General features: G+C 40.3%; 1 protein-coding gene across 1 annotated transcript in view; it reads right to left on the bottom strand.

Moving 5' to 3' along the window:
* The window catches only part of SHARPIN (SHANK associated RH domain interactor), an 846,773-nt gene that overhangs the window by 170,093 nt on the left and 661,334 nt on the right, over positions 1-15,346 (bottom strand). The window contains exon 11 of the mRNA XM_044066299.1: positions 777-875. Within this exon, the coding sequence (XP_043922234.1) occupies positions 777-875 (99 nt within the window). The remainder of the gene's footprint in view (positions 1-776; positions 876-15,346) is intronic.

Below are 15,346 nucleotides of genomic sequence, written 5' to 3'. Positions count from 1 at the left end.
AAGGCCTAAAAAGGCTCCAATGTTCATTAACCTTGTGCATACCTATGAACCTATGAAGGGAAAAGTCTATTTTGATGGACTGTTTATGCCAGATCTATGTAGGGGCAGTGACATAAAGAAGTGGTCTATGGCATACTAACTGCTCATCTACACAGTGGAGCTGGGAGATACTAGTAAGGAAGTTATGCTACACAAAAATAGTACCAGTGCAGTGCAGTGAGGTTTGGACAGTGAATTGTGCAAGTATAGGCCCACCATTTTTGCATCCCTCATGCAGCAGTACATGGGCAGGGGAGGGGATTTGGTATGCACTATAGGACAATATCTGTTTTAAGTGTGGATGATATTATGAAGAAGGCTTCATATTAATATGTGTTCAGAATATGGAGGAGAGACCAGAAAGAAACATTTACAGTAAGGAGACTCCAGGAAAAAGGCTATTGTGTATATATTATTCAGGCAATCTTAATGCAATAACACTGCTCTGGATGAAGGCTGCTCCACATGAACCATGTATGTAATATCCATATAGTGAAGGAGGATCTAGGAAGGAAAGAAATATGCTGCTGAACCCCTTACTGACTGAAAGCAGGAGTTAGCAGATTAGTCGTTACTGAATCTTCTTCAAATTACCAAGAAATGGGACTAAATGAATCAATCAGGTCAACCTAAACTGGCTAGTGCCATTATTCTAGATCAGTGCTGACAGCATGTATCCTCCTGTGTTCCGGAAATACTACAGATATACAGAGAACCAAGTAGAAGTTCTTTCCTACTTTCAGCATTTCTGCAGTCTGTTGCGCGGCAGAATCTTTGAGGGCTCTGATCTGTATATCATCTTGGTACTGTCGGCAGTTCATTCCTTGATGGATTGCCTAGAAAAACAAACACAACAACAAGGTTATTTTTTTCATAACAATGGTTTTAAATTTCTAACTGTTGAGCAGTATTGAATACCAATGAGCAGACATGCAAAATTCATATGAAATAATTTTACAATCAACCAGTTTCTAAAACTGGCAGAAATGAAGCCTACAAAAACTACTCTTATGTCTCAGTACTGCCAATAAATAACATTCATCACACTTCCAGTACAAATGTCATCAGGCACTGTACTAACTGTATCTGTGCTAAACTTTATTGTTAAAATCATCATACTTCATAAACTACATGACCCCCTATAACTCCCTCTCCTCCTCCAGTTAGGAAACTGGACATTTTATCTCAGTGGGTTGGCTATATTTATTTCCATTTATTAACCAGGTGGGGAACTGGTCTAAGGAACCTCTTAAGTCATGACTTGAGGCATAGGGCAACAACATCATTTAAGATTGATTAAGTTAAATAACTTCACTATTTAGTATACCAAAAACATTCATGTGAAAAAAAAACTTAATAATTAAAACAGTGATTATAGCATTTTAGTACACATTATTTCACAGCACAACCATGTTGCTGATTAAATTATTTAAACATGATCAATGCAGCAAGTACATTTATATTTATCTTTTATGGCAGTCTTTTGCTTTCTAAAACGTTGAAAGTAGTTTATGTTTTTTATTGGTATTCTAACACAGGATTTTTTGAGAAGGCCTTTTCTCCTATAGCTATTTATTTTACTTATTACATATTCATTAACCAGGTAAGTACACTCGTCTGAGCACTGTTTTCTGGCATGACCTGAGACAAGATGGCACAATAGCATTATGAAATTAAGTTGACTGTGTCATACATCATGTTGACAACATAGAAATACAATACAGTTTGGTTATTCCATGACAAATAGCATGTGAGCTAGATAGCTACTACACAATACAGTAATTACGTGGGTATACCTATGTTACATATGACATAACGTAGTTCATGAGACCACATTCAGCTAAACTATAAGCAGGCCTTCAGGGTTATGTAATGTATATGAAAAGCTTGATTTTAGGGGTAGGCAATCGTTTTTCACTTAGAGCTTATTAGTTACCGAGTTTAGTAAAAAGTGGTTCTAAAAAATCACTGGGAGATAACTTGCTTTTGCTGATTGTGACAGTGGTATTCTCCTCTATAACAGCATAAATGGATGAAATAATATGCAGTATTTTATTTTCACTTGTTTGGAGTAAAACTGTATTATGAGGGGAGTTTAAAGAAGTCTGGATAATGCATATTCCATTTTTACTAATTAGGACAACAACTGAAATGAGTTAAACTGATTCACTGGCTTTTTGACATGAGATAGTGAATATGAGTGGGTTGAATACTTTGTTTTTTTATACATATATGAAAGGATAAATGCTGGTCTAGAGTTAGCCCTAACTATTTTTAACTAAAGGAGTGGGATGCATTTTCTAATGGATCCTTAACTGAAAGCATTTGTGTGGGGGGACGGCCTCTCTGAGGTGTATCTAGGAGCATTAATGCTGTCTTGAAGGAGCTGATTGATTGTTAGTAGCTAACCGGTTTCAGAGTAGGATAAAGTTTTCATGGCCATGTTCAAACAAAATACTTAAGTGTAAAGGCCACAATATCTAATTACACTAGTGGTTTTTGCATCTCAAGCATATAAACTGCTTAATATATACTGTCAGAGAGACAAACTACTTGTCTTAGCACACATCAGAGGGTTCAATGGCCGGCCTTAGGCATAGGGCCAACCAGGGCGGCCGCGGGGCACTGTGTAGGCAGGGTGCTTTTCCAGTATTTATTTGGTGTAGGTAGACCAGGTTGGGGGCACCTGGGTGGTGTGTGGGGGGCGCTGTGGAGCCCTTTTGCCTAGGGCACCAGCTGACCTAAGGCCGCTGCTGGTTCAAATGAACACAAAAACAGAGAGTGACATTCATTCAGTTCAGCATGCCCAAACACAGCGTTGTCTTTTTTAATAATTACATGGATAACAGTTTTAGCATCTACTTTTTTCTGTGGAAGTCCTGTCCACACATTCACAAACATATCTGCATAATATTTCATCTCAGCCCTGTACTGCTGGTTTTCCATTTTAAACATTGTTCCTTTGTTGTTGTTGTTGTTATACTATACTGTTTTATAAAATATGTTGACTTTCAGGACTTTACTGATTCTTTCAGCATTTTCTCATACGCTTCATTGCCTCAAGGTTACACATGGCTAAGGATGTTTTCTCATACTCTGTATTGCTGCTATGCAAAACCAACATCATTCTTGTTGTCTTCTCTTAGACAGCCCCACATGTAATATCTTTGTATATATGGGTTCACCGAAGTGGTACACATCACTTGGTCTCAATTACTGCCTCTTCAGAGGAGCAACTGCTTAATTTCTATTGTGATCTAACAATACACAAGCAATTATGCCATAACACTCCTTATTACAGTCCCCCTAGGGGTCCTACTCTTCTACCATCTAACCACACCCCTTCCCTCTTCCACCAATCACAAACCCTTCACCACTGGCCACTTATCTCCAATTCCCTCCTTTCACTTACCACTCCCTATCTCTCCCACCACACCCTCCACCTAATACTTTCCACACCTAGCATACCTCAGAACCTATAACAGCAACCTAACAACTTACCCTTCCAGATGTATAAGCTACCCACCCCAGCCCTCTTACAGAGGTTACTCATACTTAAACTTCTACCACCTCTAGCTTTAGTTTACCTGCTAACCTCCTACGAACACCCATTATATCCACACCTTCTCTACCTCAATAAGCTATCTACCTCTCCTTCCCTACCTATGTTCATTAACCATGTTAACATAACATCTACACCCAGCTACCTACTAGCAAAATACCATAGGATAGCCCACATTAGATATGACTCTCCCAATCCCAGAAAATCTCTACCTCTATATAGTAAATTACTAAATCCTAGACTTCAAACACTACTCTTCTCTTTAAAAGATGGAGACAATTCACCCAAACCCAGGCCCAACAACTGCTACTACCACTCAACTCCTCAACCCCAACCCCGCTACTATCCATTCCCTTATCAAACCACCTAACTCACTCTTATTAGCTCACCTCAACATACGTAGCATTAATAACAAAGTTGCACAACTCCATGCTCTCTTGGAAGTCTACTCCTTTGACATTCTTTGTTTAACAGAAACTTGGTTAAAACCTGTAACGAAAGACAATGAAGTCATCCCACCCGGTTATAATATTTTGTGACTTGACCGTGCAACCAATAAGGGTGGTGGTGCAGCTATCCTATTTAAATCTGGGCTACAGATTACTACCTACGATTATAAACCACCTCAAGACTCCAGCGCTGAAATTCTTATTACCAGGCTTCAACTTAACACATTCAAATCCATCTATATTATCTGTATCTATCTTCCAACTGGTAATAACATTGCCACCATAGAAAATATCCTTTGTTGGTTATCCCAAAAGTTACCCCAAGAAACCATAATAATAGGTGATTTTAACATTGATTGGAAGTGTTGTAGCAGTAGCCACCCTACCAGCCATATTAACCTTTTTGTTTTTTCTCAAACCATTACCTCCCCTACCAGGATAACCAAGCCTAATAAGAAAGAAAGTACCTTAGATTGGATTCTCATAAATAATCATCCCCAGACATATGAAGCTGGAACCCTCCCTGATGATGTAAGTGACCACTCACTAACCAACATAATCAGTCTTAAATCCAATCTACCTAATCCAACCATATCTAGGACAATTAGAACCAAGAAAAACTTCAACCCCAATCTCTTCCAGAGAGAACTAAGAGCATGTAACTGGTCTCCCTTAAAATACCTCACACTGGAGGAAGCTGTTAATTGCTTTAATTCTAACTTCCTAGCCATACTAGACCACCATGCACCAACCCGCTCTATTAGAATGAGAATTACATCTGCCCCAAGGCTTTCAAAAGAAACCAGGTAAAAAAATCCATCTCAGAAATAAATACTGGAATAAATCTCGTTTAACTAAAAACCCAGCAGACCAACAAAACATCAGACAGCTGAGAAATGAAACTACAAAAGCTATACTGTCCGACAAAAGAAACTACTACCTACAATTCCAGCAGACTCACCATAATAAACCACAAAATTTCTGGGCAAGTATTAATCAATTATTTCACCCAGGTCAATACATCACACCAAACCCACAAGGCACAGACCAGGAGAATCCCAAGCAGACTGCTAATGCCTTTAATACCTTTTTCACTGAAGCCATTCAAACTCTTGCCAGTCAGTTATCTACTCAGAACTTAACTATATCCAACTCTAACCCATCTCCTCCATTTCTCTTCCAACCAGTCCCAACAACATATACTCTTACCATTATCCAAAAACTGAAATTGTGCATTCCTTCAGCAGACCAACTACCCACTGAATATCTACAAAAGGCAGCCAAATCCATCGCCTATCCCATTTCCATTCTCATCAATAGAACCATCAGTGAAGGACACATCCCTAAAATCTGGAAAGTATCCCATATTATCCCCCCTTCACAAGGGTGGGAACTCTACTGAACTCTCCAATTACCGTCCCATAGCCCTCCTTTCTCCCTAAGCAAAGATCATGGAAAAATGCATCCACAGACAATTGCTAGACCAACTAATCCAAAATAACTTACTTTCAAACTGTCAACATGGTTTCAGACCTTCCCACAGCACTATTACTGCCCTCCTTTCCTTTACTGACTGTATTAACAAAAATCATAACCTCAATATGCTTTCCTCTGCACTGTTTATAGATCAGTCTAAGGCATTCGATATGGTAAATCACCAGATACTTATAAATATCCTCAAATCCTTGTCACTAGACGCACTAGCTATAAAATGGTTCCAGTCCTACTTAGATAACAAACAACAGGCTGTACTTTGGCATAACATTCTATCTACCCATCTGCCCATTAACACTGGTGTTCCTCAAGGGTCCATATTAGGACCTCTCCTGTTTTCTATATTTATGAACGACCTTCACCTAGCAATCCCCCAAGCTACATGCATACAATATGCAGATGATTCCACACTTATATGTTCAGTCACATCTATATCTGAACTTCACTCTCTTACCCAAAATGTGTTTAACACAGTTGAACAATGGTTTACACAGCACTGTCTCCTTCTGAACCCCCAAAAAACTAAAATCCTCCTCTTTTTACTCCTACTTGTAAGTCCCCCCCCAATAGACTTCACAGTACCATCCAATAATGGTACTCTCATATCCCCAGATCCAACTACCAAACTACTAGGTATCACAATAGATAACAACCTCAACTTCGACACCCATATTAACAATACTCTAAAATCTGTTAATAGAAAACTATGCTCTCTACAGGATCAAACCATTCCTCTCTCCTGCAGCTAGAATAACTATTGCTCACACCCATCTAATTTCTACTCTCCTCTATGCCTCACCCATATATACTAATCTCTCTAAAAACAACCTTAATAAAATGGAAAACTCCTACAATAACATAACCAGATTTGCTAAAGGTAACCCTTTCAGAACCCAACACTGTTTTAATCTAAAGCAGCTAGGATGGCTTGAATTACAAAATCAGCTTGAAGGGAGAGTGTCAAAGATGCAGGTCCCAGAACACTTCATTTTTTTTCACCAATCCATACTTTAACTAGTATAAAATGCATCAGTGTCACTCTTTCTGCACTTTTCCCCTTAGTTTTTACAAATTTCACTGTTTTTACTCCACGAGCGTCCCGCTCTCAGTCTGCCTAGTTTAGTACCACCCTCAATGTGACGTTAGCATACACACACCTTCCCTACTCTCAGCTCTTTAAATATGAACTTTCCTGCCACTATTTTCCTTCCCCCTGGAAAACGACCACAACCATGGTGTGTTTCCAATCCTTTATTTAAAAGAAATATTACACAGGTTGAATAACCTCCTCGATAAGTTCAATCCTTTTTGTGCAGATCATACTTTTCAACTCACAAGATTATCGGTAAATGTCCAGATTTCTACCTCATATGTTTTGATACTCTAAATTATGTTTTTCATGCAAATACTGCCATTATTGATTTTATTTAAAAAAGCTATTTTGGTACTTCGTAGTTTCGCAACTGCAGCTTTTCTGCACTGACAGCATTATCGTCAAAATTCCGTTCTTAACTGAAACATCATGCTGCCGAAAATGCTGTCAGTGCAGAAAATTTTGTATGGGAGCACAATGTTCTTTTTAAACACAAGTTTGTCTCTGCTGTTTGTGACTTTTGAATAACGTATTTGAAGTTGTTGCTGTAGGGCTGAATGTGCTACTACAGGGCACCTTAAACGTGGATCACAATAAAAGTAAAGATTATTTTTTTATTTATGTTTTGCTGTGGACAATGTCAGCTGTTACCGGTACCCACAGTTCTATCAGGTATCTTGTCAGAAATTCAAGTAAAACACATACCAGATAGAGAAACCCATCCTGAAGATGCACGTGTTTGCAGCATCTTACAGTTTCACATGATGCTAGTAGTTGGTTTGATGTGGTGTTCCCGCATCCCTACTGCTTATATAATAACCACTGCCCTACTTTATGGCGATAACAAGAAATTCCCCTGCCCAAAGACCCTTTTCAAACAACTTTTCTTTCGGACAGATTGAAAATGGCACATTTCAAACAAATGTCCACTTCCGGATGTTACTGTAGGTGCTGCATCTTTACATACCCAGGATACACGAAGGAGGATAGAAACGGTATTGGGGAAGCTACTTTGGAAGGATTCATAAACAAAGGAGCTTGGTACAAAAGTCTTACATGTAGGTACTGTAAACGGCCAGAATCAGCGCATCCCGAACCATAATATATACAAAAAATACATAAAAAGTTGAGAGGTGACCATGGTGGTATAAACTTATAAATACGTTTGGTTATATACATAAATAACTGCTGCAAGCGGTAGAAAACTCCATAAAAATGAAACTTATTTATTAAACATAATCCAGGTAAGCGCTTTCAGAAATGCTTCATCAGACCGTTAAGGTTTAAAAAACACTCAATTAAACTTTTATACTCAACTCACATGATTAATTAGTCAAAACATTTCAATTGAACATTTAAAGTTACATCGTAGTTACGAATAGCTCTAACTGTTCCCTGCAATGGTACGCCCACAGCGTCAACTTGATGCGGTACAAGTACTCCACCTTTTGAGAAGTATCAACCATGCATATAACATAAAAACAATACTAACAATTAAATGTTAGATATTAACATTGCATGATGGTCAAAAGCAACTCTGTACCCTCTTAGCTATAGGGCAACCACAACAACTAAATAAAACATTAACTAATACACTGCCATAAAATAAAATAACAAGAAACATTCCATAAAAAACGTTTCTAACTAAGAAAATTCACATTCACTATTTAATTTTAGTATCATGTATAAAGCATTCTACCCTTACATAATGATTAGATGAAAAAAATTCACGTATTAAAGTTGCACGGTAGTCACAAACACTCTATGCATTCGTAGCTATTGAGCATCCACAACAACTAAATGAAACGGTATTAAACGGTATTAAAATAAAATGGTAGCAAAGCATGGCAAGCAATCATTGCTCCACTGCTATACAACAAGACAGCAAGACAGGCATTCTTTACGACAAACATCCATATGTTAGTGAGCCAACACAAAAACTAAGCTAGTTACCAAACAGACCATGTTGCCTGTACCCACAGAGTGACAGTAACTTAAACCAGTACCATAAACACAAGAATTCTAATCACTTTTACAGCACTGCAATTACAACTCCCGCAGTTGATTACATGACTACATTAAGCATGTTTAGATACTCGCAGAAGGTAGTCTATGGAAGAAACTCACTAAAGCAAACTACAGTTATACAAAGTACTCCTATAAACAGCAAACAATTGTCCAATATGTTTGCATAAAACGCTTCACCCTCAAGGTCTTTCCCATCCTATGAGGAAAGGAAGTACTACCTTCCAAATTCTGGCTTCTTCTCCAAAGGGTAGAAGACAGATGGATGTGAAGAAAAAAAAATCTCACTTGACCCAACAACACATCAAAAAGTTCCACAGTCACCATAAGCGTCTTGTACAAATAATTTCTCAGTTGAAAACACTGTTACAGCATGTAGTAAACTATGCAAACTCAAGTGCTAAAACCTTCTGCTATGCAGAAATAAAACATCAACTGATGCAGCCCAAAAAGCTCAGTAGAGCCATTTCCAAAAATGAGATACCGCTGCCAGTACAGCTACCTATTTTGTGCACCTTGTACCTGAAGATCCTTTTCAGAAGGGAGACTTACATGAATCAGTTTTGCAGCTGCATTATGGCAAAAAATGACATTTAATATTTGATACATGCAGCACTATGTACTTGCATTACTAAGAAGTAACTATTAACTTTCCAGAGGAGGACAACCATACTGATAAGGATTTTTTTTTTACCCAAATGTCCTTATTACACATGCACTTTGCCCAACACTATATATATATTTTTTTGCCTTTCCCTTTATGTCAGATTGCTCAGTTTATTCACTTGGAAAGCAAGCACAATGAAGTGCTGATTTAAGACCTATATGGAGAACTCTCCTGTTTGGCACTGTTAAAATCACAAAAATATGAAAGGAAAACATTAGCTCTTACTTCAGACTCTAACCCAAGACATCCAACATTCCATGCTGGCATCACTGCCACTAGACTAAGTCTCTAGCCAGGTAGGAATTTTTCCTCAAAATATGACTTTTTGTAACTTTTCTAGTTGGCAACACCTATAATTTACATTCTTTGTCATCTTCTGAACAAATGTATGCATTTAAAGCATCTTCCACTATTCACTCACCCTGTTACAACAAGAAGAGTTTTGTTCCATACCTGTTCACTCAGCAATTAAGAAAACAGCAGTAGTACCTGTACAACTTTAATGTAGCAAAGAGGCAAGCATGTATGCAAACCTACAATCTTACATGCTTGACAGCTTATGGCTCCAATGAAGAGAGAAGGCACGTCTAAATATCAAACAATGTCAGCAAGATCACATGCAAATATTTAATACTGGCAACAAATCGGCAGATGCAATGGTGTGTACCAGTTTTATTTGACAATTTTAAAAATGCACAGGTTTTTCCGTGCATGCTCCAAATTACACGGTTATGCCAAAAGCACTGTGATATAATTCTGAAGCACAACTTACTAAAGTACAAAAGTAACTATTTGGTAAAGAATGGGGATTGTGCCAATGTCTAAAGCACTTGGGCTTTCAGGCCAGTTATTTTACATTAAGAGGGTTCGTGGTCTGCACTCTTGTGGGAGGAGAGGCTGGACTCTGCCCTTCTGAGCTGGGAATTTCTGGTTAAAGGCTTATAGTGCATGCATATCTGAACTGCTTCTTACTGAAGTTGGTGCGCCTTGTTTGCTGTGGCATAGACTGGATTTGGGCCTGCTGGATCTAGCTTTGTTTGTGTAACTTGAGCACTAATCCAGGCATTCTCTAAAGTATTCAACTGTATTTATTACTGCTTGGTAGTAACTTGATTAAAGTGTAGCTATCATTCTAAGTCTTTTGGATTAAGCACTTGGGCTTCAGACCAGTTGTTTTACATTAGGAAGGTTTGTGGCATGCACTGTGGTGGCAGGACAGGTAGCTTTCATCCTTCTAAGTTGGGAACTGCTGATTGAGAGCCCAGTGTCTGTTATTCTTAAAGTGTATTAGTTCTGGTTTAAGCACTTGGGCTTCAGGCCAGTTATTTTACATTAAGAAGGTTCATGGTCTGCACTCCTGTGGGAGAAGAGGCTGGACTCTGCCCTTCTGAGCTGGGAATTTCTGGTTAAAGGTTTATAGTGCCTGAATATTTGAACTGTATCTTACTGAAATTGGTACACCTTGTTTCCTGTAGCATAGGCTAGATCCAGGCCTGCTGAATCTAGCTTTGTTTATATGCTTGTTATTTCCCTGGAACGCTAATTCCACCTAATACGCGGCTTCTCAGCGCTTCTGTGGATCACTAGTGATATCTGCATTGCTTACTGTACTTATTTTCCTTGTTTCACTTGAAAGAAAGTTACTGTTTGTCATTTTTGCATTTAAGTTACCTGTAACACATTGCACTTAAGTTACCTGGCACTTGCTCACTAAAGCAATTATATAAGTCAGCACTAAAAATTAAAAACACTACACCCTCACTCCCCACTGGCCCTTGTTTTCAATTATTAAGGAATTCCCAATATTATTCTAGCATGTCCAAAGGTCAGTTGTCAATCTCCTCTCTGGTCCAGCTGGAAAATCTGGGAATCTTGAGGCAATGTTACAACTGCCTCATGTACACAGACAACCCTCTCCTCCTCCCAACAAATTCCAACACATGTGAGAGATGCAACCATATAGCCAAACTGGAGGCTAAGCTCTCTCAACTCAGTACTGGCATAACCAGTCAAGAGAAGAAGGAAACCACACTCACTACAATTCCAGTCTCACATAGACCTACCACGACAGCAAACCAAACACATAATCACACAAAAACATACTCAGAGGCTCTAAATAAAGATCTGCCTAAGCAGCAGAGACCTCCAAAGCAGACACCCAAGCAACTGCTACCCCAAAACAAAACACGTGCAACACATATCTCACAAAGCCAGTGTGCCGAACAGTCACAGCCCCTAAGATTAAACAACACACCTGATACACTTGTAATAGGTGACTCTATCATCAGGCACACTGACGTCCCGCTCACCAGGCTGAACAAGGAGAGGGTCACGTGAGCAGCCTGTCGGGCGCTAGGATCCGCCACATAACACAAGCACTCAGGTCACTCCAAGGCAAGTACAAATATGACTCAGTCATTGTCCATGCTGGTGTGAATGACCTGAGACGTACCGCCCTGGACTACATGAAAAGACACATAAAGGAGCTCTCTGAGCATGTAGCCCAGGCCGGTATGACCCTGACCTTGAGTAGCATCTTACCCTCACCAAGAATGATGCCACAATATGAAGACAAGATGATCAATTTCAACAATTGGCTTAAGTACTGGTGTCATTCAAAGGGGATCCAATGCCTGTCAGCTTGGGATGATATGCTCGACAAGCCATGATGCTTCGCTAGGGACGGCTTGCACCTGTCACCCTGGGATTTCCGATATTGGCAAAGGCTCTTGCTACCCCATAGTGCCTTTTTTAGGCAAGGCTCAAAAGACAAACCCACCTCCATAGGTATCACAAGGGATAAGAAACTAAGAGTAATGCTACTCAACGCCAGAAGTCTAAACCTCACGATGCACGCACTCGAAACTCTCCTTAGCATGGAGAACATCGATATCTGTGCAGTAACAGAAACCTGGTTCAGGGCTCCTGAGAGCACCCCAGCACTACCAGGTTATACCTCATACCATGCTTTTCGGCCCCAAAACTTGGACCGAACCACAAAAGTAGGGGGTGTATCGATATTCATCAAAGATACCCACACCTCCAGGTTGGTGGCAAAGCAAGAAACATCAGAGACTATCCATGTGCAACTAACAGTGGGTAAAACTGCCTTCCAGTTTATAGCCTGCTACAGACCACCCTCCCAAACCCAGGAACCCCATTCGGCCTTCCTGAGAACACTGGAAAACAAGAAGGTCTCTCCAAACACCATTATATTGGGCGACTTCAACTACCCAAACATAGACTGGGAGCATTACTTTAGCTCCAACACCCTAGCCCAAAGGTTCCTAGAATTTATAAACTCAAATGCTATGGAACAACTTGTTACCATTCCCACAAGAGGGGAAAACATACTGGACCTGATCATCACCAACATGGGGACTCTATGCTCCAGACCAGAAGTGTATCCCTCACTGGTAAGATCAGACCATAAACTAATCTCACTGGATATTCACATCCCGACCCCACCCCCTGCCCAGAAAACCACAGTGAAAAACTTCTCTAACGCAAATTTCACACTCCTCAAAACCGAGGTGGAATCCTTCAAAGCCCCAGGGCCTGTGGAAAATATGGCCCAGACCGCAGAATCCTTTATAAACGCATTCTATGAACACCTTCAGGAATGCATGGATCATGCGTTCCCAAATAAAACCAAGACCCAATCCTCCAAAGGCAGACGCCCTGTCTGGTGGACCCCAGCCATAAACAAACTATACAATAGAAGGAGGAAGCTACTAAATGATAGAGCAAAATCTCAAAAAGGGAAGGCATCACTGATCGGTATTAGCAAAAAACTACGGGCACTCATAAAATTGTCTAAGGCCAGCTTCGAGAGAAATATTGCACAGGACACTAAGAATAATCACAAGGCTTTCTTTAGTTATGTTAGGAACCTGGGTGGCAATTCCCAGATATGCTCAGAATTAGTCCAAAATGACAAAAAATACACTGAACCCACAGACATTGCCAACATCCTAGCCGACAGGTTCAGCGCAAACTTCTCCCCACCAAAAGGGCAAATATCTATCCCAGCAGAGTGCTGCCCGCCTGACATCTCAGATGCTCAGGTAAGAGCCGCCCTCTCCAAAGCAAAAAACACAGCATCAATGGGACCAGACGGTGTCCTGGGCTGCGTCCTACATGAACTCCAAGAAGAGCTAAACCCAAACATAAAACTACTGTTCAATCTCAGCCTTACTACAGGATATGTGCCCAAAGAGTGGCGTACAGCAACAGTGGTCCCTCTCCATAAAGGTGGTGCCTCAATGGATCCTGGAAACTATCGCCCCATAAGCCTGACTAGCTTGGTCTGCAAAGCTATGGAAAGGATCACCATGGACCTCATAAATAAAGATATTGGGGACCTACAGACACTGGATCCTACCCAGTTTGGCTTTGTTAAGGGCAGATCCTGCCTCTTAAACCTGGTTGATTTCTTTGAAACAGTCACCAAGGCGATTGACGAGGGGAAGGTGGTCCACACAGCCTATCTGGACCTCGCAAAAGCCTTTGATACAACACCCCACTCGGGCATTATAGATAAGCTCACCAGCTTAAATATAAACCCCTATGTCACTAGATGGATTGCAAACTGGCTCAAGGACAGAACCCACATGGTTAGAATTGCTGTAGCCATGTCAGACTCCAAACCAGTTACAAGTGGTGTCCCACAAGGCTCAGACCTGGGACCTCTCTTGTTCGGTATATATTTCTCGGAGGTACAGGCCAACACAGAAGGACTGTGGCTGACCAAGTTCGCAGATGACTGCAAACTGGGCATCATAATCGACTCTCCAGCCGGCACAAGCATCCTCCAAAAGGGCCTCATAGAAACAGACAACTGGTGCCAGAGCCATGGCCTCAAGCTAAATGCCAAAAAGTGTATAGTCATCCCCTTTGGCAAAAACAGTGCCCACAAATTACCACATAGGTGGTAATCCATTAAGTACAGAAGAAGTAATTAGGGACCTGGGGACCCAAGTTGATAGCAATCTCTCATTTGACAACCACGTGGCCAAAGTGGTTAGAAAAACATTTTATATAGCCCACCTAATCATGAAGGGATTCACATCTAGATCGGGGAGGTAATCGTGCCTCTTTACTCATCCCTCATCAGGCCCATAATTGAGTACAATGCCCCGGGATGTACCTTACCAGACACCTGCAGCAACTGGAAAGACCCCAAAAGTACCTCACCAAGAGGATCAAAGGGCTCAAACAGATGCATATGCTGCCCGGTTAAAGAAACTCCAGCTCTACTCAGTGGCATACCGCCTGTTCAGAGGCGATCTGTGCCTGACGTATAAAGCCATGTCCAACCCGAATTAATGGACATGCTGCACCTCAGAAAATCCAAATCCCATCGAGCTACGCGCTCGAGAGACTTGAACCTCAGCACTGAAATAAATAGGACATGCTGGAGGGACAGATTCATAACCCAGAGGCTCCCTTCACTCTGGAATAAAATCCCAGTCCAGGTTAGGCAGAGTCCCTCATTGACTCTCTTCAAGAGGAATCTTGATGAGTGGATGGGAGATCATAGGTTTAACCCGGGTATCACTTCTGTGTCATTGTTAGACAGAGGCACAGTATACTAACCTCGAAAAAGGGCATAACAAAATAAATTTAAAATCGGTGGCGAAAGCCAAACACATTCTGGCTAGGCTTATAAATGCCCTAGGGCAGATAGCCTAGTATGAACCTAGGAACAAAAATAGAAACCAATTATACTTTCTGTATTACTGCATCACTGAAATGCAAAGGAAATTTAAAATACTGAATGCTTATGCTTAACTCCTGCAATATTATCTTTTTAATCTTAGAACAAGGTTTATTCTCATAATCCTCATGTAGGCCATTTACCATTTTTTTCCCTTATCACTTTACTAGCCCTCACAAGATTTAATAGTGTGCACTACATTTTTATAATACACATTAAATTTTTATAGTTTTTTCAAAATTGATATGCCTATAGGTTACTGAAACCTAGGACTAAACTATATGTTAAATGACCTAGT

This window comes from Protopterus annectens, chromosome 3.part1 (assembly GCF_019279795.1).
Source record: "Protopterus annectens isolate FY-2018-M chromosome 3.part1, PAN1.0, whole genome shotgun sequence".
Classification (NCBI taxonomy): Eukaryota; Metazoa; Chordata; order Ceratodontiformes; family Protopteridae; genus Protopterus; species Protopterus annectens.
This window is presented reverse-complemented; position numbering and strand designations above follow the sequence as displayed.